This window comes from Cyphomyrmex costatus, unplaced genomic scaffold (genome assembly GCF_001594065.2).
Source record: "Cyphomyrmex costatus isolate MS0001 unplaced genomic scaffold, Ccosl1.0 scaffold14, whole genome shotgun sequence".
Lineage (NCBI taxonomy): Eukaryota > Metazoa > Arthropoda > Insecta > Hymenoptera > Formicidae > Cyphomyrmex > Cyphomyrmex costatus.
The window spans coordinates 720,641-747,059 of record NW_017275390.1 but is presented as its reverse complement, the minus strand read 5'-3'; the positions used below and the strand labels follow the sequence as shown (position 1 = coordinate 747,059).

The following is a 26,419-nucleotide window of genomic DNA, read 5'->3' as shown; positions in this document are numbered from 1 at the left end:
CCTCGCGTCGATCATCCTTACAAAGGTATTGGGATCTCATTGCGAGTTCTCGAGACATTGTCACCGAATAGGAGTTATGGATCCGCCGGATTATCCATTTTCGTGGATAATACCGGAATCAATCAGCGGTAGGAAAGTGGAATTCGGCGGACCCTTTATGTTCGCGACATAAATAACTGGATAAAGGCGGGGTGAGAGCTTGTACAAGCGGAAGTCTGGGCTGTTCCGAACATCCTCCGATTCAATTCCTAATGCCTCCCGGCGAGACACGGGCGCGCACCTGTCTCATCGTCTTTCTCTTATTCTTCCCTTCCTACATTCCCGTTTCGGCCTTCAGCGTCGTGCCGTTGATAACTTTCTTATTGCCGAACTCGATGTCGCAAAGGGAGATCTTTTCGATTGAATCTGATCGCGTCGCAGCAACACGTCGATTTTTATTCGAGAAATCACATACGACTACTTGAAAATTGTACGGCACCGACTTTATTATCTTAATCTATTAATATCGTCACACATTATATATTGAATTGAAAAATGCAACCTTTTTAATAAATTTTAACATCTATATCTTTTTTTTTTAAACATCCTTTATTATATTTATTATTATTTTATTTAGCGTATTTATTATTATAAATATATTTTATTGTATTGTATTTTATATTTTAATATAAAAAATCTTTGTTATATTATGTAGTGCAATTTTTATAAAAATCTCAAACTGAACATTTGACTATTTATAATTAATAAACGCAAAACAAAATGAATTTTAGATTGGGTCATTTTCATACATACACACATTAATATACATACAACGCTACATTCATAATTTTACTCGACCTCTATATCTTTCTTTTTTCTTCTATTATAATTATTTTTTGAACATAATTAAAAATTTTGAATTTCTCGCTGAAATTAGTTGAAGATACATATGTTGTCACTCACCATCCTTATTCATTCCCATTTGCATACATTTCTTCAAACGACAAGCCTGACACTGATTTCGATGCGCTTTGTCCACAACGCATCTTCCGGTACCAGCTTGACATCTGTATAAAAAATATGTAACATTTAATTTATTTTAATACTTTAAATGTGTGCTATTCCTGCTACAGGAATTTTTAACATATAAATTTAGGAAAAATGACCTATATATACACATATACAGTTATATTTAAATATAAAACATTATATATATGTATGACTATAGGTATATAAAAGATACTAAATATAAATATACATATAATTGTGTAAACAATATCTAATAGTATATATATATCCATATATAATTAAACATATAGTAATTTACACAATTATATGTAATTATACAAATGCAGGGTGTTCCATTTTAATTAAAACAGCTAATTTCTGAAAATCACGAGGTTTTAGAAAAAAATGTTTTAGACATATATACATACATACGCGCGCGCGTTTTGAAGAAGGCGTATTTTGGTCCGTTTTATGTGGAGGTACCAAAAAAGTATAACGATCATCCTCGCTTTTTGAAATGGAACTATATAATTTTTTTACACAATATGCTTTCTCTGATTATAGTTTGCATAATATTATTATTCGAACCTATTTTGTTTAACTTTCCGTTTACGCCACACAATACTGTTAATTAAAGAGATACGCGTGGTGCGCGAACTAAAGTAAACAAAAGAACAAGAGGCTATGTGATGCCGGAACGATTAATGTCAGACACACAAAAGATGCAGTACAGTTTTGTTCTTTTTAAAGCAGATCTATGAAATATTAAAAAAAAATTTTTAATCTCGGCGTACCGTAAACGGAAAATCCGATGCCGGCGTCGCGGGGTGATGTTTATCGAGCTGAATAAAAGCATTAAGGTAGAAATATTAAAAAACCAATATAAGGTAATTTATACTTTATTCTAACACATGTTGACATATAATGTTAAATATTTCGTAATCTATTGATTTTTTAAAAATAGTCCTTTAATAATTTTATAAATGCAATAACGAGAGAAGTCAGTTAATATAAAAAAAAAACACGTAATTACATATTTAAAAAAAATACCCATTTTGCCTATTTATATTTTTATAAACAATTTTATTATATGTTTTTTTTCACAAATTGATTTATTTCATTATTCTGTTTATAAATGTATTAAGGTACAATTATTAAAAAATTACGAAACGGTTTACGAGATATTTAACATTTTATGTCAATATGTGCCAGAATAAAGTAGATATAATAATAATTATATTGTGTCGTAAATTATTGGTTTTTTCATATTTTTATTTTATTACTTTTATCTATAAAATTGTTAGAGGAATCATATTATATAAAAGAGAATCATATTATTCCATTTAAAAGATAGATGTTACTTTCACAGTTTTGGCACCTTTATTTAGAAAAAACAATGTGACCAAAACACATTTTGCTCGAAACTGTTTTATCTTTATAGATATTTTTTTCTAAAATTTTGTGATTATTAGAAATTGGCTTTAATTAAAACAAGATGCTATATATTGAAAATTAAAGGTTATTATTGATTCAGTTTGATTGTTAAAATAAATTTTGTTGTATAATTTATTATAATTTTGTTATAATTTTATTAATTATAATTTTAAGATTCTCATTAATATCAGATTATTAATATTCTTATAAAGATGTTTATTAACGTAAAAAATTATTGAATTGCTTGACAATTTAGTATGCAATGTTACTTCAGTACGGCTCATGATTGCACGTTTTATAAGATTGAAAAAAATGTTGGTGCGCGGTTTGCAGAATGTGCAATGTATATAAATTTACACATAAATGTTAAGTACTGAGATCTGCTTTAATCTTAGAATAGGGGGGAGTTTTCTTATTTTAATTATATTCATTCTTACACACACATCGATCTGTTTCAAATTATAACTGTTTTCTTTTTTTTTACTATTTTTGGTTATTACAACAATTATTATTGAAACTTTGATGATTGTGAATGGTGAGGATGTCCACATGAAATATGGAATATCCAGAAAAAGTATTGTTTCGGCACTCGGTTTGCAAAATCAAATATATACATATATCTGAGATATATATATATATATATATATATATATATAGAATCCGAGTTGTCGAGGGTCTTTGTTCTCGTTATGCAGTCATTATTTGTTCATAACGATTACATAACGAGCTACAGAATACAGGGGCAGAATCGGGTACTTTTGGTTTAAAATTGAAATGTGTCGGTATTCATATTATCATCCATTCCTACTCCTCATTTCATTGCTGTTTTATCGTAGCGCGCGACGCTCGGTCTCAGAGACGACATTAGTCTGAAATCGTTAAAGTTTTTGATCTGTATCCAGTATCATATAATGTTTAAAAATATTCTATTATTAAATACCATAAGATATTATTATTCATAATATATATATGCAATTACAAAAAATAAATTTTATTTATATATTGGTAGGTTTATACATATAGATACATATATAGGTAAATATGTATACATAAGTATGAAATATAATTATATATATATTTTAAATATACATATAATTTGGAAGCTATAATACATAAATTTATAATATTACTAAAATCTAACAAAACGGAATGTATAATTAATAGTATAGTGTATAATTAATAGTATAATTATCAAATCAATAGTTTTTCGCATCCACGTTATTACAGATGCATACTATTGCAGATTTGTTTTTTTTTTTTACGAGGAGGCCTCTCGGCAGTTGCATTTTCCTTTAAATGTGTGATTTCGCTACATTTATGTGACTCCATTTTTTAACTATTCCTTGATGTAAAGATGAAACATCTACTTCGATGTTTGAAAGTTGTATTCACACCTATGATTCAACCTGGATTGCGTAAAGATTTTCGGTTTCAAATCACAGAGGTTTGCCGTATATAACAAGGGAAGGAAAATAGGACTCCTTTAAGGTTTGATAACGAAATGGCAGGGACGCTGTCGTTGAATTGGACGAGATTAAGAGGGATAAGAAGAAGGTACGTGACCCCGGACAGTCGCCTCTTTACGTTAGTCAGCTCGGAGGGATAACTGAGTTATCTCAACAATGAAAGTAATCGAATTTAGCACCACGTCCCGAAGAGTGCGCACCCCGGATTTCCGACAAGTGCGCCCGAATTTCTTCAACTTTCCGCGAGGGACAAAAGCTACGGAGTTACGACGATTGTTGATGAAACGTTGTCGTCAAGGATTGAATGATCCTGCGAAGGATGACAAACTTATTAGAATTCGACGTCATTCAAGCTTAGAATCATTATTTTTATAATAAATAAGAGTAAGAGGGAAATAATTTTACGAATTTATCAAATATATACAATATTTTATATGATTTTTAAGGATTAACAATTTACAATAAGTAATATAAAGTAATATAACTCTGTACTTCTCGGAACAGATTAAATAAAAAATTATTAATTCTCATATTTATGCTCCTTAATAATAATAATAATAAACTTTGTATTATTTATTTATAATCTTTTCCAATGCATTATACTCCGTAGCTCTTTTTATCTTGTGAACTAACAGAGATAGACTTGATAAGTATAGTCTTAAATTAAACGGTTCTAACTAAACTTTATTGTAAGTAAAATGACCACTGAAAAAAATTATATTTATGTTACAGAATAGAAAGATTTGCGTAATAATTTTTGACGATAAAGTAAATACTTGATATAACAAAGTTGTAGTATCCGTTCTAACGAATACAACAATGCGTGATATAACAAAACTGTTTTACAAATTATATCGGATATTTTGGATTAAAATTTTACAATTGCTATCTTTTAGTTTCAGCCTGTTGCATCGCAAGGCCAAAATTAAAAGATTGTAGTCGTCCGCATTTTCTGACTTTCATATTAATTAGACGATAACAGATTTGTTTGCGTCGCATGCTCCAATATACTCCAACATGCTACTGTCGTAGCTTCTACTGGAATGAGTGGAAGCTACATTAAGGACATATTGGAGTATGGAATGCGAAATAACCTGTTATCACCTAATTAATGCGAGAGTCGGAAGTTGGCCACAACACAAGTCAAGAAAAGGTATTAATCGTTCGTAAAAGTTTAAATCAAAATAGTCTGTATAATTTGTAAAATAATTTACTTATATCATGTATCGTTAGAACGGACGGTACAACTTTTTTATTATATCGAAATATTTACTTTATTGTACAGAAGTTATATACAATATATATCTCCGTTCTTTAATATAGGTGTACAAATTAGTTCGGTTTATTTTTTGTGTTCAAAAATGCATTTATTTCAAAATAAAATGAATGAACAGATTAATTAAAGTATTGTCCATCGCTGGCTATTACTTTTTCCCATCTCTCAGGAAATTTTCGAATTCCATTTCGAAAAAATGACTAGTCTTTGGACGCGATCATCTTTTGGAAAACGGACCGAACTAATTTGTACTCCCATAAATAATTTTTTTTTAGTGACCACCACTGTGCTGACGATAAAGTTTAGTTAAAACCGTTTAATTTGAGACCATATTTATCAGATCCATCTCTGTTAGATTCTTAGATTACGAAATAAAGAGGGGTGGCCTGCACTTATACAAGGACATCCTGTATAGTTCAATACGCATCATTTATCTCCTCTTAGTATTCATAATAGCATGTTAAATCCGAAAGATAGTTTAATAGAGGCTTATTAGTTAAAGGGTTACATCGAATCTGTCGCTTTGCTGGACGATATTAGCAATAAACAATGCATATCCAGCGCATCCACGACGTGCATCCGACAACAAGAAACAAGGCAATCGACGGGCGTGATAACCGGCAGCACATGCTTCCGGTAATTCAATGAGGCGAACAATGCCAGCTGCTCATAGAACAGAGAGATGCGTAAATAAATGTATGATGTGCTTCTGAAGGATGAATACAGGAGGGGGTCCTCGCAGGAGGGTACTAGTCTTGTACCCCGTGGATCCACTGGGGTGTGAACGCAAATCAATTTGCACGGTGAACCCCCCGCTGACGTGACGGCACCACGCCAAGAGACTGGTTCTGTTGGCGGACCCTTCGTGTTACACCGCCTCAGGACAAGATAGCGTTCGATTTCTTGTGACTGACGTTTGTTAAAATTGCGCTAACAGCGATTTAGCGATAACCGCTGGCAGGAAGCTTCATTAATTCTCTCATACGCGGCTAGGGTGTACTTTGCGGAAAGGACAAAAGCATAATAGGTGCGATTAAGCCGATGCCTAAAAATAATGGTATGTCGTTATATGCTACTGTTCAAAAAATTGTAAAATGCAAAAGATATGAACTTTGTATATTTAAAGTTGGTCTTTCATGTAAATGTAAGCATATACATTAAAATTATGGTAAACAAATTTTTTTTTATTTTAAACGAAAACAATATTTTTTGTTAAATTAAGAAAGAGAAATTCTAGTTTCGGTTAAAGCAAACCTTAATGTTTAAATATATCAGTATGAATTTACATTATACAAATTCAATTCTGCAAATAGCGCATCAAGGTCATTTTTAGTCTTAAAACACAATCATATGTGAACAGAACTAGAGTAGTATAATATCACATATTAAATTGATAAATTAATAATTCTTGATGTTATTGAACACTGCAATCTTTAAAAGTACTAATAATTTAATGTTAATAAGATTCTTAAAAAATGCAAATAATTTTATTTTGCGAAAAATATTACCTTAGCCGTGATTCCCACTGGATTTCCCGTATTCCGCGCGAACGTCCTTCCAATTCGATCATCGAGATTTCAATAATATTCTTCGCAATAATTTGTTGCAAGGAATTTTACTGAAATCCCGGTGATCGAATTGGAAGGACGTCCGCACGGTAGATCCGGGTTGAATTTCAGCTAAGTTAATATTTTTCTACAAAATTTAAGTAAAACATAAAACTTGTGTCTCTCGTTTTAAAGTAAAAAGAGAGGGAGAGAGAGAGAAAATATGTAATTATATTAATATCCTCATTAAATGCTCATTAGCATCAAAAATTGTTAAATAGCTTGTCAATTTAAGTGTGATGTTACTACTCTAATTATATCCTTGCGCTTCAAGATTGTAAAAGATGTCGACGCAGGTTTGCAGAATTGGATATGTATATATAAATTCATATCGCAAAACAATTAAGCATTGAAATCCGCTCTGACTGAAAATACAATTTCTTTTTCTTAATTAATTTGATTTATTCTCGTAAGTCTAATCTCGAATTATAATATTTTCTGTATTTTGATAAGAATTTCTGTGATAATTCATGAGGAATTACAAGTATGAGTGCATATGCGAGATAACACGAATATCTAGATTCATGTGCAGCCATGTCAGTTACGTGTAGCATAAATGTATTATAATTGTCAAATAAACAGCGCATTAAGTATGATCCTTTCACATTAATGATAAGGAAAGCAAATCTACATTTTATTGAATGTTAAGTACAGTTGAATTCTGTATTAATTTATTACATAAATTTCTACAAATTGTTATTAAATAATTTCAAAATAATCGCATGCTATAGGATTTTCTTTCTTTTCATTGTTATTATAATATAATAATACATTCACGTTGTTAAAAGATTACAATCCATAACATTTTTAATAATATAAATAAATAATAAACGACGGTCATAACTTCTAATTTGACTTTTATTGTTATGATAGTTATTGTATTAGCAAAACTTATTTTCTTTTCTAGATGGAGTCGCGATAAAAGAAAGTCATATTAATTTATAATAAAAAATTGAGTTATTTAACTTTTTTGTTTAATATGATTTCTCTACTTATTTTGCATATAAAAATATTGAAATAAAGATATTCTGCTTAGGGATACACGTCTTTCCACGCGAAGAGGGTTCCCTCCCTCTTTGCCTAGGCGTGCGACTTGCAAAGTAAGATTTACCCGCATAAAAAGTCGTGCATTCCTAAGAAGGGAGGAAAGGGTGGAATGAACCCTGCTTTGCGTGGAAAGTCGTGCGTCCCTAGGTAGGGGAAAGGTGAAGTGGATCTTATTTCGCGTGGAAAGCCTTTACGTAAGCAAGGGAAAGTATAGGATAATTTGTAATATTATAATACGTTATTTTTTAAACTTTTTTTGTTAATAACTTTTTAAAGAATAACGAGTGCCGAAGACCTTAAAACTTTCTGAAGGTCGCTTGAAGTTATGACCTTGACAACATATGTCAAGGCGATATATCCAGGCGACCTTCTATATATATTACATAATTACCTATACATTATTTATATTAGAGTTGGAAATGTTACTTTATAAATTATTTTTTTAGATTTTATCATATGTTAGTATAGAAATTGAGTAGGGAGGAGTTGATTAAGCTGTATCGATGGTTAAATCCTTTATTGTATTTTCTATACGGAATAGTCTTTCTTAAATGTGATGACGCAAATGTTAATGCAAATAACATGATCTTACTGTCATTTTTCTTCTATCTTCGTATCGTCCGAGTAACAAAATTGATTTTGTATTGTGTTCGATTTATGTCTTTGTACAATTTATCTAAAGTATTGTTACAAGATGATAATTGAATTATAGTGTACTATAGGATTATAATTGATATTCAAACATTTATAAAAGAAACTTATTTTATTTTTTGTAATGAGCATTCGTTGCGCTCAAAATGGACGTATACTTTAAGGATTAAAAGGCATTATTATATTCAAAAAACACTTTGGTACAAATTTGTAACGAGCGTTTTTAATGTTTTATTATATATTTCTGCAGAAAGTTAAAAACGAAATTAAAGTAAAACTCTTGCGTTGTAAAATTTTCAAAATAATCGATTGGTAATATTATATTTTTATAAAACGAAATGTTATTCTCTCATTCAAAACTGTATTAAATAAAACCAATAATAATAAATGTGAAATTAATTAGTGGGTAATTGAGAGCTAAGGATAAAACGAATTTTTTCAAGTATAACACATCAAGTTGGCAATTTTGCTTATGAGAATTTGCACTTAAATGTCATTTATGGATTAAACTAAACTATTATTAGTGCATTACGTAAAATGTAAATGAATTAAAAATCTGTATCTATATTATTAATGTTGTATCAGCAAACACAATACTGTATTCTTAAAACGCGTATCAAATTGTTAAGCTCGGTACTGGTACTTTTAAATTATTTTGTTTAGCAAACAAAGAATTATTATACATATATCATGTAACGGATATATGGGATAATACATCAAGAAAGAAAATTGAAATGAATCTTTGAAAATTTGATTTTTGGCCAGCTTTTGCGAATTTTAGATCACTGTGCGATATTTAATTTTGTCATTTGCGAAAATAGAAAGACGAGAGGATGCCGTTTCACTCTCGTCGGGCAGTTATAATGCAGTAAAGACTGAAGAGCCTCCGCACAGATAACCAATTATCCGCAGAGAGGGGACCGAAATACGACAGATGCGTCCCGACGCGATTCGCCGTGATGGCGCGCCGTCACAATCGTCGGATTAGCGCAAATCCTCATGGATCGGTTAGATGCAATTAAGTGCATCGTGCGTGGACAAGAACGAAATGTTCGCACAGGCTCCCGCGGGGCTTGTACTTGAACTCTCGCACGCAAATGTTACTACTCCAACAACAAAGGCTGTGTCTTCCTTGCCTCTGCTTTGTGTTCAAAAAATGGGAACTTTGAGAGCTGCATCTAATATATTTATTTTTCACTAAATGTTATTTCTTTCATCATTTAATGTATTTTATTCCTTTAATATATTCGTCAGTCAAATGTGGATATTACAATTCAACAAACAGTAGTCACTACTTTGACGTCAAAATGGTAAGTAATGTCAGTTTGTCTGCTGGAAAATAGAGAATGGTGAGGAAGAGTATAGGAAAAAGAGGAAGGAAAAAGAAAGAGAAGAGGAGGAGAAGGTGAAAAAGGAGGAGGATTGAGAGGAAGGGAGGGGAAAGGAGGGGAAAAAGGGAATCATGTCGAAATGAAAAAGAAATTATCGGTGGCACGAATCATCCGGGGGTTAATATCGAGTTAAACATTGAGCCGAAACCATGTGGGCAAAGTTGAGTAAACTCATCCTATAATGCCGGGCCACAATGTAGAATGGTGTAATGTCGAATCCGCCGGGGGCCCATCGAGAGCTAACCGAAGAACCGCTGCTACGGCCGCTGTTGCCGCATCGGCGACGAGTTATATCCGGATATCTGAACCGGCGGTAAAGCCGGTGGCGCTCGTACGAGGAACTATTACTGTCCCTTGGGAACGACCATCCATCTCCATCGGATCCTTCTCGTATACGCGAGTCGGAATCGGCTGTTTCGGTCTCGCCTGTCCCACTCCACGTTATAGGAGTACGCAGGCGCACGCAACACTCGATATGCTAGCTATTAACCCTCCATGCGTGCGTGCTTTTTGAAAAATGAACAGGCTCGGCTTCGTGACTGAAATGTAAAGTGGCGGCGTCGTGCCCGACGGCCCTCGAAAGCCGAAAGCGATGATATCCATGGCATACAATTCTTTTCCCATCACGGATTGAGTTGCCAGACTGTTAACGAGTGCATCGATGAACTATTGTGCGCGAAGGATATTTGACCATAACGAATATTGTTATCTCTTCAATGCTTTTGTATCATATAATCTTCCGTATCGTAGAAAACGCAATCGCATTTTTGCCCAACTTGATTGATTAAAAAATGTTACTTATTAAAATTCTACTAATATAATTATTTTGATGCAAAAACTTCAAAAAGGAAGCAGCAACGCGTTTAACTTTGTATAAGTATCGAAATGTATACACTAAAAATATTCAATAAACAACATCGAATATACGTATATTGGTATAACAACATACGTTTAATTTGAAGCATGAGAAAGTGTAATTATAAATACTAAAGTGCGCCTTAAAAACGTTTCGAAACGCTTGAAAGTAAAAATACTTTGTAATAAATGCTGATTATTGTGTATATTGGTACATTAATGTTATGGTAAATTACGACCTAGTGAACAAATGTTCCCTAAGTAATCACTAGAATTCGCTACTTAATAACGAAGATAGAAGAATCCATGAAATCTACGCTGTGACCATAATACTATACCACCTTTTCTCTAAGAAATCTCCATATATCCCAACAATTTATTCCTATATCCTTCAATTCCTCTGAATATAAAGAATTAAACTCACCTATATATCAGCTTTCGTCTAACGCTCCTTTTGAAAAAACCACTGCAGCCGTTGCAGGCAAGTATTCCATAATGTTTGCCGGAACTAGTGTCGCCACAGACCACGCATATGAGGCCGAGACTACGCGGTGGTTTGCTGCCATGCTGTGGCTGCTGCGGTTGCTGCTGTTGCTGTTGCTGCTGCTGCTGATGCTGTACTTGACCCAGCAAGTGCGGATGACCGTTCCCAAGCGCAGTTAGATACGGTGATCGGGCTAGAGGAAAGTCCGTCGGCATTCCTCTGCAGAGGGGTACCGGACATTCCTGAACCGATCGGGAGGCGTAAGGATCATGGCTCGATGTAGACCCCGTCGCTCCTAAAGGACTGTAACGTTCCGGCAAACCCGGGGAAATGACGCTGCTCTCGCCAGAGTCTGTGGAATGAGAAAATATTTACATAATTTTTACAATTAATAGATCTGATAAAAAAGAGAAAAAGAAATACTACAATAATAATCAATGTAATTGTTAAAGTGTAAGTTTGTCTATTTACTTAATTATTTTTAAGAGTATGTTTATTTAATCATTTAATTATTATATAGCAAAGATTTCTCGCCTGAAATATAAATAAATGATATATAATCTCCTGGGAAAAAACCTGATCATATGTGATCATATATTATAATCATGTTGGAAACTCTATACATGATTATGCATGAGTTATTCTGATGAAAAATTTTGCTTATTCCACGTTTTAAAAAACTTATTATCAAAATTTCAGCATTTTTAAATTTTAGCATTTCAGAAAAATTTTATTTTAATTTGTGTGTGCGTGTGTGTGTGTGAGAGCGATTTTTAGTTAAGAAATTTATTTTTAACAAAATTTCAACATTTCAGAAAAAATTTGGATCAATTTTTTTTCAGTTAACTTAAAAAATCACATTTAATAAAATTTTAGCAAATGTTCAGCAATTCCGTTGAAATTGTATCATTTTTAGTCAAGTTCAGCAAAATTCTTTTTTAAACCAGAGTTTTGACCTGACATGATCATATATATGTATAATATATTATATGGTCATGTACGATCATACTTGGTTCATTATCATTAAGATGGTCCTTATTTATGAAAAACAATTTTCATGTTTGCTGATCGATCTTCCCAGAACAGTTTCAAATATTAAAAATTCGGCTGTATGGAAATATTGTACATGTGATGGATGGTTGTATAATAATCCGCATACATTCATGTATGGTTTTATACAAATCTGTACATGAAAATGTATAAGACCATGTAAGAATATACACTCAATCATTATACATCATCATTATACATTATCATCATCATTATCATTATCATTATACATTATCTAATACATGATTTTGTATGTCCATGTATAATCACGTACAATTATACATGGATCATTTTTTTCGGGTTTATCTTAAACGTATTTTAAGAAATAAGAAGAGAAAACGTAACTACTTTTAAGATTTGTAAAAAAAAAAAACGGTATAAAAGCGATACAAAAAAATCAAAATGCGTGTCTAAACCGGGAGATGATAGATATTTTCAATACTTGCAAACAATGAAAAGGTCTCTTTTTCTGATTGAAAACATGCAAATTATTTTTTTTTATTAAAAACGAATTTATTGGCTCGTAACTCTGTTTCTCTTTATTATATCTTTTACTTGTTAAATATTATATATACAATATGGTGGCGTCGAGTGGCTCACCACTCGATGCGATTGACTTGGCGATCTGTAGATCTGAGTTCGATTCTACCTGTGTCTAAATGCGATTGTTCTCGTCTAAGGAGCCGAAAAATGGTTCCACCTGGTGATTAAAAAATCTATGATCATCAGCACCGTTCGGATTAGGCGTTAAATTGTAGGTCCTATATGTCAGTAGATATATATGCTCTAATATCTGACAATGAGTAAGATAGGATTCTGTGGATCAATCACCCGCAAATTCAGGAAAAAAAAAACAATCTGATTCAAGAAACGAACATAGGCCTTGGACAAAAGTGGAAGAGGCCTGTAGACGTCCTATGCTCCACATGAGAAGATAAAGGGGTCAGCATCATATACAATATGAAATTGTTTTTACGAATACGTGACAGTACATTAATTTCTTATTATAAGTTACAATCTGTCTAAGTTAGCGAGTTTGGTATCAAAAGCATATTGAACTCAAAGAACGTGTTAATTATATAAATTATAATATAACTGAGAATTATTTATATCAATAAAAAGATCTAATACGAGTAAAAAATTATAAGTTAATGTATATTATTTGACGTCATATAGGCGTCAAAGTTTTTTAAAAAGGAACGAAGAGGAAAAATTATATTGCAAAGAGATAAATTCGCAAATTATTGTTGGATTCTTCAACATTAACACTCAGGAATTAGTAGTCCTGTAGTAGACTTAATATACATACAATTGCAGAGACATTTCAACGACAGCGTCTTTCGATTTTCTCAAGGAAGGTGCGATCGCTAAAAATGGTGAAAAAGTGTGTTATTGTAATTCGACACCCACTTCGTATTTCCTCATTTCAGATCGAAACATCGAATAATTTTGTACTTTTATTAAACGCATTTGTGGAGGTATTTGCACGCAAATTACAAACATAAAATAAAATTGGAATTGTTAATAATATTAGTTTGATCCTTGCGCAATTTAATTGAAAATATCGTTCGATTGTTAAATTACCTCGCGCTTACCTGTGATTATAACTTTAATTACAGTTTTAATTATAACGAGCTCCAATTTAGCTGAATTACTTATGGCATTTACATATTTCTATTAATTTAATTCATTACATTTTCAATGAGACAAAAAGGCAACAGTTTTTAACAGTTTTTAACATTATAATTTTCTACAACTTTGTATATAATATAAAAATTAGTTTCATTTATCATGTATTAAATAATCACTTTATTTTGAAAATGAAAATCAATATAATTCTTTATGTATCCCCATATTGTATCACAACCAAGCGAGGAAAAATAAAATCGGATCACTTCCTCAACTGCAATTATAGGTTTGACTGTGGCAATTCATTTAGGTATATCTTTTTTGGTCGCGGGACCGCTTCTTGGCGATACACGATGAAAGACTCCAGATTTATGATCAAAATATCATTTTTCCACAATCAGTTCGGCGTTTTCATTTCGAGCAGTCGACCGTTACTTTCGGCTTAATCCCAAAAATCCCTTTCGCAGTTTCAGGCGACCAACCCTAGCCAGGGCAGATCGTAAACTCCCCGCTACATTCTTGATTGATTTCGAGAAACAAGGGTCGTCAAATATCCAATCGCACATCAAATAATTGCGCATACCAGCTAACATTCACTAAAAGAAAACGTTCTGCTGACAAGTGACGAAATCCTCTTAACATCTCTAAGCGAAGTATTTTACATGAAGCACATGTTTGTATGTAAAATACGTATTTATTTACAAAAAGGTAGAGCTCTGACAAAGATTCTCTGATAAATTTTTCTATAAGAAATTCCATTATGGTTATTTAAATTGCTTCTAAAATAAGGGGATACGCTAAGAGGTAAGTACGCGACCTCACCACGAAAAATGGACGGGCTATTCGTAAGAAAGAAACATTAAGAAAGGTTCTATAGGAAATTGAATTAGAGAGTCTTCTGCATTAAAAAAATATTTTGCTCTTTTGCGATATCCTCTTAAAGAATTTTCCTGACGTATGGCCTCAAGAAGGAATTCTAAAAGGTAGGAGAATATTATGTGACTATGAAATACTGAGTAAGCTAGATTTAATTTAAGATTACAATCCTCTTAATGCTAGAAGGATCCTCTATCTGGAAGAATCTGTAAATAGATATTCAAATTAGAAGTTTTCTCGTAATCTTCGACAAAGGAGAATCTTCTCTTTTCCGTCGGGATAGATACAAGTCATCCTGTTTTGTATAACGGTGATTAAATGTCAGATGTACCTTTAAGATTATTTAAATATTTGAATATTCAATTTTAATTAAAGAAATTTGAAAAACTAATAACAGTAAAATATACAATATTCAATACTAAAGACCGGTTAATGTAAGAACATAACTAATATACGAATACGAAGCCTATAACAGTCTAGCTTGGATCTTTAATTGCTCACATATAAACTACCGCGGTACTATCACGAATTAAACAATAAAATATATTTGAAATTATTAACTGTTATTAATGCGTGACTTATAACGGTGATTTATAAAGATTATGAAGTAATTAAGCACAATGAAACTTGCAGGCGTTACTTTGGCGTCATCCCGTCAATCCATATAATAAATCTTAAACGAATTTTATCTAACCTCAGTACTAACAAGGCAGTATTAACAAGACCGAAACAAAGTTTTCGATCGAGTAATAGCCGACAAATACGATTTTGGTGAGATCTTGTGCCTCACTAAAGACTCCGGCGGCGCGGCGTGACTAATAAAGTCGAGGCGTCGTGTCGCGTCGCGTCGGCTGGCTCCGCGTTTGGTCCGTGGACTAACAATCCATGGATCCGAATTTGATTCCACTCTCTTCTTATTATACATACGCGGTTTTATGCATTAAAAATTAGTTTGATGTTTTGATTAAAGGACAGCGTTTCTCCATTTGGTGTCGATACCCTGCTTAAGTAAGAATTATTAAGACCAAGCAAAAGGCTTAAGACTGCGATTTCGTGACGAGTTTCATCTTGAAACGATATACTTATGTGTCTTACTAAGAATTGATGTGAGTCTAAATTGAGTATTTGCTAAGCGTGGCTTCTGTCACCGAGGGGAGACATAACACTGTTCATTTAATCTTCCGTATCTTATGGTATTGTGACTCTAATAAGTAGATCGGATAATCATTATAGGAAATTTTAGAAGAAGATAATAAAATCGAAACTAATAAAATCGAACCAAGCAGAGAACCAAAATCGTATTTTTAAATCATGCAGATGTTCATTGCCACAGCATACTTTTCCGTTGATATTTGTTTGTACATTATTGGTCTAATGTATTGCATTTCAAGCATTATTTAAAGAAATTTAACTGTCTCGCCGCATTCTTGTAAATTTCGAAGAAAATGTAATTGCATTTTATAAAATGTTAAATTTAATTGAAACAAACATATTATTAGATGTAAATAAAAATAGTGCAAAATGTATTCGCTCTGTTAGAAAATGACGTTTAACTGCGATGGTAATTCAAGTATATTTACGCTAAATAAAAATGTTTGCAAAATGTGTTTAATGGATTTACATAAATATTTCCGATTGATATTCGTTTACATTACAGAAGTATGTTTTACGGAAGGAAAATTGTGACAGCTTCCGAAAATTTTGATTGAAGTAATTCTGCAGGTTAATGACGCGTGTTGCCCTACGCGTGTTACAAAGGAATCGTCCCGGTCCCTTCATTCATTTCATATAAATATTTATATTCGAGCGCTCTTACTTCCTGAGCTTTTTCCAAACTCATTTCCCGATGTAAATATTGTTTGCCTTCGCAATCCATCGGTAAGCCTTCGGGGACGCAAAGGAAGAACAAAGATTTCCGTAGGGTGTCTGTGAAGCTATCAAATACAGTAGCTTTGCGGTCGGAAAAAAGAGATACTTTACCGTTTAGCCAAAATTTCTCTTCTTCTCAACGTCTCGAAAACTCAAACCTTATTGCTATTTTCAAACACGTTTGCCACTCGAACAATCCGTCTGTCGAAACTTCGATCACTATCAAATCACGTCAAGCGGTCGATATTAATCTTATTGTAATTGAACTCACGTGACTTTGTGTAAGCGTATGAGCTTTTCGATCTCGTTAACATACCCCCCTAATCCTGTCGATTACTAGAATATATTCTGAAGCGCTTCAGTCTTTGGAACAATAAAGGATCTGTTCGATGATAATATCTTTTATTACCAAATAAGATGTTGAGATACGATCAATTTTACGATAAATATTTTTTCATTCATAAATCGGTGACAGTCGATTATTATTTTTGTATTTATATAGTTTGCTCATTACATAACTAGAGTATTAAATAAGACAATTGTAAAATCGTTATTTTCCATTTTCATATTAGTTTCATACATACTATGTATACATCTGCACAGAAAAAATGTTACACGATTGCCACAACTGGAAATAATGATAATTTTCGTCCATCGATACATTTAGTTGTTATGACTATAAGATGGACGTATCTTAACAACCATATGTTAAGATACGGCATTTTACGGTTATCACAATCGTGTATTATAGTTCTTATAATCAAAAAGTGTGTATTGATGGACGACTTTTGGTCGCGGCAACCGTGATCGTTTTTTCCGTATATCATATATCTAAGAACGCGTAGGTATACATATACACATACACGCAATTGCAAATTATGGCATTAAGCTAATCAAATCTCGTTCCAGTGCAATCTGTCGATCGCGCGGGGTTAACTGAAAGGAGAAAAATGATGGCCCAATATAAAATACACACCCACTATAAGCCACCCGCGCCGAGAGTAACGCACGCGAAAGCAGGGGCATCAAATTTCATTAGCATATCAATGCTGGTGGATGGCAAGGCGCCACCTGCGCCCTCGTATTATAGGATCATCGGGAAAAGCTAGAGGGAGTCATTGTGAATGGGGCCAGGGATTGCACTGGTTAGAAAGATAAAAAAAATTTGTTCTTCGATACATCTTTGCTAATTTCATGAATGTATCGCGAATGCGACAGTAGTGGGCATTTCTTACGTTTTTACTAAAAGAAGTATGTTACCTATAAATTTTATTATGTAGTTGCACACACAAATATAATTTAATATAGATTCTTATTTAAGAAATACAAAAAAAAAAACATAAATGTATGTATATTAATTTTTTAAAAGCCAGAAAGTGCAAATCTTTTATTATTACTATCATAGATAACAAAGTACTGTTATCAAGACGATAATATTTGACGTTGGCAAATATATAATATTAAATACAGCTATATTGACTATATTTAGTAATAAATAAATACAAATAAATACTACAACTATACAGAGAGACGTAATGGATACGTTCAGAGCCGAACGCAACTGCAAAGTTGCAATATTGAGTGTTCTGCTGAAATACTTTTATGATATTGCATGTGATGTAAATATAGAAGAATCTAATTTTTACGATATGCGGAAAATATTATCTATTTATATATAAAATATATTTGAGTTATTATTTGTACACATTTTTAATTTTCCATTGACAGTAATTGACAGCAGGAACTTTCCACGTGTACCACATTTTAAATTACATTGTCATATGTATGTACATATATTGTGTTTCAAAGAATGATATATTGGAGGCAGCCATTTTGATCAATACGTTTTGATGGATACTCAACGTAAGTGGTACGTTGGGTCATAATTTGTTGGAAATCAAGCAACCTTGCTGAGTAAACATGTTGAGATATTAAGTACGTTTAGGACACCGTTCAGCAGACAATTATGAAATATATGATTATTGCGTTCTACTAAATGCATACCCAATGCATATGCTAATTAGCAGTGCTAATTATGTGCGGTTTAGGATCATTAACAATCTATAATAAACTGGAAAATGTCACAATTATTGAAGAAGGAGTTAGTGAAAAGATTAGTAAATTGGGCAAAGAGAATCATTTCGTTAAGAAACGACGGATTACGAAGTGATGGACAGAAGACAGAATGCGCACAGATTCACCCCCGCGATGGACTTTTATACGAGTTACAGACGTAGGGTGGGATATAAATGGAAAAAGAGGGTAACACGTAGGCAACGCCATTATACCATTAGAATAATCAAATCTTGGATGACCCGACGCGAGCGGAAGAAGAATCGCGCTTTGATGTAAGTTTACGCATTACATTACGCAATATATTACGCCATTACATTATGCCGTGAAAGAAATGTCGCGCTACGATATTAGACTATAAAATATATATTTAAATGTCTTCAATCATTCATAGCAAAAATTGTAATATTATATATATTATATATGTATAATCACTGCTTCCTTTCCAATCTTTTTAGATTTTGTCTTAATAAACAATATTTTATTGTCATTTATTGATAATTATTCTTATTCTTAATTTTCGTGTGTTAAAAATGTTGAAATACGTTACGATGCATTATAACGTGGACACATCTATGTATTTCGCGTTCATCAAATACATACTTTCTTTTTAACCTTTTTGATATGCACGATAATCCTTCGTATTGTATCATAGTTTATCACATCCATTATCGAGCTTAAATAAAGAAATGCAACGGAGAATAATAATATTAATAATTTACATATAAACATTAAACAGCTAAACAAATTAATGATAAATTCAGTTAATCTTCGCAAAATTCTTAAATATACTTAAATATTATGTTTATATTGGTATTTATAAAATTATAAAAGTTTTTATATCTTTCTATATAATGCTACATATGCATATGAAAATGTTATGTATGTACACTGATATGCGCGTGTTTGACATATGTTATAAATAAATCTTAAATTATAATAAATTATTTTGAACGTTAATAATTTATTAAAAATTAAATAAATAAATCACTATTCTTCTTAAGGACGCACACACACACATTATTTATTAATTAAAATTTACCTTCTTTCTGTTCATTTATATTATGCTCCGTGTATATTTGTTAATTACTGACAAATATAAATAAAGTGCGGAAATGCATGCATGGAAACTATAGATAGTACCGTCTAGAAGTTAAAACGTTATAAATCTAAGTCAATTTGATTTTCACGCACAGTATAAAAGTTTTGAAAGTTCATTAAATATTTATACGTATGTCTGCAATCTTGATATTATCTTTAACATTTAAATATACTTTATATGTTATCTTACCATGTCTAGCACTCAGTGGACTAGCGGGACTCCGTGGATGTTCCGAAGTCGTTTCATTCTGTGTTTGCTGATGTTGATGATCTTCAGTGGCCGTGACTGTCGCTGCCCCGTTCATAGTGCCTTCTCAAGCATTCGTTATCAGATGTCAAACGCACTAAAATCGTTATATAACTCCTTTATACCGTGACTTAACGATTTTAATACAAAATATAAAACATATAAACGCAGTTTAAACATGTCTTTCTCGCAACCTGGTGAAATTAACTTGTTTTAATATGCAATATCTCTGAAGTAAATTCATAATTTCAGCTCATTTTGATAAAGATTAAATTAAAGCAATTTTAACAAACAAAATATCGCAGTAAATTTATTCCTATAATTTAGAGAAGATCTTATTTTCAAGATTTTTAACTGTTTTTAAAACTAAAGTTAAAAAAATGATTTCAAATATTTTTTTATAAAAATTCTTTTCTCAAGTAAACATCAATTAAACAGTAATCCTTTTTAGTCTTCTTTAACAATGTAGCCATCTTATTTAATATAGTATTTATTTCTCTCAAAAAGTATGTTATTCTTTTTAGTGACGAGAAACTTAATTTTATTAAAAATTGTGATTTCAAAGTAATGCTTTAACATGCTTATGGCTATTTAAAAATTATGCAGACACGCGGAGCAATTTAAGATTCAAAACCTACACTGTAAAACATAAGTCACTTCTTTTGATCACTGATTTTCTACGCTTTTTATTCTATCACCAACTTCTTTAACCGGCCCGACTCGATTCGATTTATGGTCTAGTTCTCCAATCCAACAATCACCGGTATCAGAGAATGGAACACTTTGGCAATCCTAAGGAAGCCGCAAATCACGAGGCTCGATTACGCGACGTTGAACGTGAGAGGTGAGAAAAGATATTTTGATACCGCGATTAGGATCGAACCGGGGGTAAACGTTTACGCGCTATTGCGATCGACGTTTCGCTTGGAGATTAACGCGTAAGCGGAACGATCCTTCGTCAATGTTAGATTGGCGTATGACGTTTGCGGCATCCCTATCCGGGATCTGTCGGGCGAGTTGCCGTTACCCGTGGATGACGTTGGCGTCGTCGCCACCGCCGCCACCGCCGCCGCCGTCGACGTCGTCGTGGCGCTTGCCGTGCCGTCGGAGGCAGCGGGCGAGCAGCGCCCGACGCCGATTGGTCCGCCGGCACTTTTGAAGGCGGGATCAGGAGGCAATGCCGGAAAAACGACAAAAACGAGGAGCGGGAGGATTTAACCTATAAGCCTCCACGTTTGACGCGTGCCTCGCCACGACGCCCGTCGTCGGGCTGAAGCGCCTGCGCCGACCCCTTCGATCCTCTCTGATGACGCCTGGTCTCTCCCACCCCCAACGACCCGGACTAAACTACCCCCTACCGAAGCGAGACACTGTCACGGGAAACGACGCCTACCTGAGCGTCGGTGCAATTGTTGATCGTTGGCTACACGACGGCAAAGCTGTGTTTGCTGAGTCGCTTTGCTACCGGATAGTCTGAATAAAAAATGACGATGAGCTGAATACCAACCTAGACTTTTTTGATCTGCCGTAGATTAATTTTAGTAAGCAAGAGAAATATTTCCGAACATCCCGGCAATATTGTAATACTCAGCTTATTGTCATCATTTCTTACCATTCGGTACCAAAGTGATTACGTTGTAGCATTGCTACAATGTTATTGAAATATTCCAAATGTTTGTGCGTATTAGGATCAAACTTTGAAAGATGGTCCATTAATTAACAAGCAAAGATATATAAATGAAACTTAATTATAACAATTAAATAAAATTTTTTATTTTATAATATACATTAAACGAACTTTTGAGGAACTTCACTCAATCTATTCTTATATAATTAGTGAAAAGAAAATTACGTGTTACTAAGAACTAGCAAGATTATCAAAATAATTGCAGAATCTCAATTTACACGCTAACATTTTCGTAAACAATAAATTATATTTACCCACATTACATAATTTATTAAATTTAAATTTTTCTAGATAAGTATTTCAAACAATTTAAAAAAAAATGTTGAACTGATGTGGTATCTTTTCTGTCGTTTTCACTGGAGAGACAACATTCAAAAGGAGATGCTAACGGAGTAATTAATTGAGCGATCGAACTTTCGACTCCTGAAGTATTCTCCCGGACAAATCGAGCGAGATCCAGGAGAGTGGGTGCGAGCAATCGGTAACGACCGAAGCCACGCGACGCTGAGCATCGTTGTGATGGCGATGGCAGGCGGTGGTTGTGGTGGGTGAAAGCTCGACGGCGTCTAGGGGTTGCTGAATCGCCGCCATGCTGGATTCCTGCCGTCGCGCGAACCCCTAGTTGCTTTCTGGTAATCGTTGCCAGGGATGCTACAACCCCTCCAGGTGAAAGTTGCCACGCCCGGATCGTGGATGGACCAATGACGCCGGGACGTCGCGACGACGGCATCTACCAATAGGATTACCCTCTGATACGCTCTTTCGCTTGTCGGCGACTGCTGCATGCCCTTCCCCTGCAATTCCTTTCGTGAAGCTGGATGCTTTTCAATTTCGGACCCACGGCCTCATAAACGCAGCCAACCCCATCCACTCACGCTGAAAGATAGATTGGGATAGAAGGGATTGCGAACACAGAGTAGTCAAGTTATTTGGCGTCGGCGTGTCGGTATGCACGCAACAATTGTAATCTGTGTGGAATATCGGGAATTGTGAAGCGGAACGATGTATGTGTGTGCGCGCGCGCGCGCGCGCTTATGAGAATGTGATGGTAAGATAGTTCGATACAGACGCACACACACACACACACACACACACACATATACATACACAACAGGATGTTTCAGAACATTCGGAACTATTTTTTGTGTAGATAGAGCCGATTAAACTAAATCGTACAATTATTATTTCGCAATTTTCGTAACAGGTGACGAGATATTAATTTCTAAAGATTGCCGAATAAGCAGGCCAGACTATAATATCAAATGCATGTTCATCTGCCGTAATAGCTAGAAGTGCGGGGAGTTGCTTAGTAAGCGACAATAGTTACGCACAGTGGAAAAAAAAACAACTCTTCACGCTGGGCGAATATGCGATCTTTAGAAATAAATCTCGTAATTATTAGGAATATTGTAAAATAGTACGGACTTTTCGACTGCAATCAAAACTCAATCTGCTCTATCTGCACACAAAAGTACATTTTGAAACACTCCGTATAAACAATACAGGTTTGGAGAAATGGAAATAGTATAGTGATAATATGACTAATCATTCGAATAACGTAAAAGGGGGAAACATTTACATAATACTTATTTACGTTATGTTTACAGTATTAAAATTATACTGAACATTATTTTCAGGTCTTTAATAATACAACTTTATGATATAAACTGTAAACTATAAAGTAAAACCATTACACAAACAAATATATAATATAAATTAAGATTTAATTTGATCCTAAACTTACAATGATTCTGATTTTTAATTCAAGTATCTCATTAATCTCTATTTAATTTTTTGTTAAAAAATTTATATTGTATAATTTACATTGTCAGAAGAAATATATACAAATTTATGTATTATAGATTAGTTTTATTACGATTATTTTCTTATTTTATAACTTTTCCTCCATTACTTTTTTTATTTGTTATGGTAACAATGTAAATAATATACAATTAATAGAGTTTGACACTAATAAGTTATAATTTTTACTTGTAATATAAGTTGATCATTTGTCGTGTAAATTGATTTCTATCATAATGCTTACGTTACTCAAACTTAACATACAAACTATATATACAGAGTTATAACTTCTATAAATTTTTACTATACTATATTTGAGGTTGAGATGCGTAATTATAGATATTATGTAATGTTATTACGTAATTAATTAATTACATAATCGTTATCGAAAGATTAAGATTTTCGAGGTGTACGATTACTATCAATTTCTTAAAATGCGAGTATTTGCGAGACATCCATCAAACCCCTCGTTCGCCTCGTTTAATGCCACGCTAGAAAGTAGAACGAGCAGCGGAGAGGAAGTTGCTCTTCCTCCCTCGATGAATACCTCAAAGGGGATGTTCCGATCGGTGCGCACATCTCAAGCATCACCCCGCAAATTTATACGCCTCTGCTTTCTTAGCGCGTCTTTTGTGCAATGTTCCTTAGACGAGCGTTATTTTCATGCATGTGTGATAAAGGTATACATGTATTTTATGTGACTTCTTGGAAAAAATTTTTTTTAGCACAACAACGTACGTAATACCAGATTGTGTGTTGCGTTAAGACTTACTTGATAAAAAATATTATGACCTTCGATATAATAATGATATTTAGCGGCGGGATTTGTTGTATAAAGAACATACTAAAAAAAGCTGTATAATGGAAAGAAAAAGGAATATATTTTTAGAGACTTTTCTTAAGATAACATTTCTACATTATATTTTAATGCTTCGTTATATTAAAACAGATATCCTGTTCATAAAACTATTAACAACATTTTGTGTTATACAAGTTATTTCGGTTTGGTTTGGAAAGAATTACTACTCTTTCACTTTTTCGGTACTGTAATGTCAATTTCCAATTCTCACGTTGATCTGATGACAAATGTTAAAGAAGGTGAGGCATAAGGTCGCATAAAGCTAAAGCATATATATGAATAAGGAATTTCATTGGCCCATTTCCTTATGCATGAGTCAATGGACCAATCAAATTCTTTATGTATATGGTTTATGCGTTATGCAAAAGTGTGTGCTGCGGTCTGTATAATGACAGTTTTGGGGAAATTCGTTAACAAAGCCCGTTTTTATAACTTAATAATCAAATATTTTAATTAATGTAGTTTCGATTGACTTTTATAAACACAAAGTGCCTTTTTGTATTAATACACGAGTCGTATTTCAGAAAAGATATACCACCAAAAGACTTCCGCATTTGCTCAGGCCGGAGCACATACTTAATAATAACATTATTAAAATTAGAGGCTACATCAACTGTTTTGCTTAAATGTCGTAGATATTATTCAAGTACTTAATAAAAATGAACTTTATTGTAAAGAGAGAGAATGCTTTAAAAAGTTCTTAATTTTCAAGAATCTAAATTAGGATATATGTCCCATTAAATAAAAATTGATGTGATTTTGATCTGACCTTGGCGACGCCACTCAAGATCGAACAGATGTGATCAATAAATAGATATATCTTTTTGAACGCTACTTTTGTCTGAATTATTTTTTCCAAAAATGCTTTGTTTTTGAGATATTTTACTTTTTACACACCCTGTATATATAAATACAAAGTAATATATTTTTTATTACAATGATTAATTAATAAATTTTCTCAAACATTATGATGTCTTTAAATTATCAGAAAGATATCTTATAATCTGTTTTACGACGTTTTTAGGACACGTCTAAAATTGTATTTCAACTATATTTAAACGTCTCACACAAATTATGTCTTTTAGATGTTTTTTTTTACACCATCGTTTAGACATTCTAATGTTTTCTGGAAAATATTTTATTAGCAGAGTTGTGTACGTTACCTCAAAAAAGTAACGCGTTATCGTTACCGTTACTTGAAAAGTAACGATTCATTTTTTTATTACTTTTTTATTTATATTTATTATTTGTATTTATTATTTGTATGTATTCACTTGCTTAATGTAGATATTATTCAAAATGTTGGCCTTTTGCAGCAATCGTGTTGCAACTAAACACTGATCTGGCGATATTTAGTGCACTGCAGCCTTGATTCGATTTCTCAATTGTTTTCTTGAGTTAATTGTGACGACAAATAAACTTCCCGATAGATTAAATGCAGATATACAGATTTTTTGGAAATTGATTATTTAGAAATACGCATACAGCAAGGGATTGAAATATGGTTTCAACTCAACGGGTGTCCAGCTTATTATGGCAGAACTACTCAAGCTTGGCTAGACAGACATTTTTCACAACTTTGGATTGAAGGAGTAAGTACCTTAGCTATCCCGATCACCTGATCTAACACCACTAGACTTTTTTATGTAGGAGCCCTAAATTTATCGTCGATCAACTCAAGAGAGTAATTGAGAAATGGAATCGAGGCTGCAGTGTACCAAATAAAACCAGATTAGTGTCTACAACACGAGCTGTCCGTTTTAGATGCAATGCTTGCATTGCTGCAAGAGATCAATATTTTGGCAGCAAAATATTGTTCAATATTTTGAACAATATCTACATTAAGTAAGTGAATAAATACAACGTAAATAAGTATAATAAGAATGTACAAAAATAAAAGCTACGTTTTATCTTTCTTTTTTGCGATCTTCTCCGAAACGAAGCAAAAAAAGAGCATATCCCTACAGGATTTTCCTTCTTAATTTATCGATTCTCTACACGCTCCCGAAGTTTTAACATTTAAATTCTGG

The 26,419-nt window shown here is 33.0% G+C and overlaps 1 protein-coding gene across 1 annotated transcript in view; it reads right to left on the bottom strand.

Moving 5' to 3' along the window:
* The window catches only part of LOC108782982 (photoreceptor-specific nuclear receptor), a 35,135-nt gene extending 14,414 nt beyond the window's left edge, over positions 1–20,721 (bottom strand). The window contains 6 exon segments of the mRNA XM_083287344.1: positions 281–298; positions 301–456; positions 943–1,046; positions 11,139–11,550; positions 19,987–20,140; positions 20,682–20,721. Coding sequence (XP_083143470.1) covers positions 281–298; positions 301–456; positions 943–1,046; positions 11,139–11,550; positions 19,987–20,101 — 805 coding nt within the window. The 5' untranslated portion in view covers positions 20,102–20,140; positions 20,682–20,721.
* Positions 20,722–26,419: the final 5,698 nt, after the last annotated feature.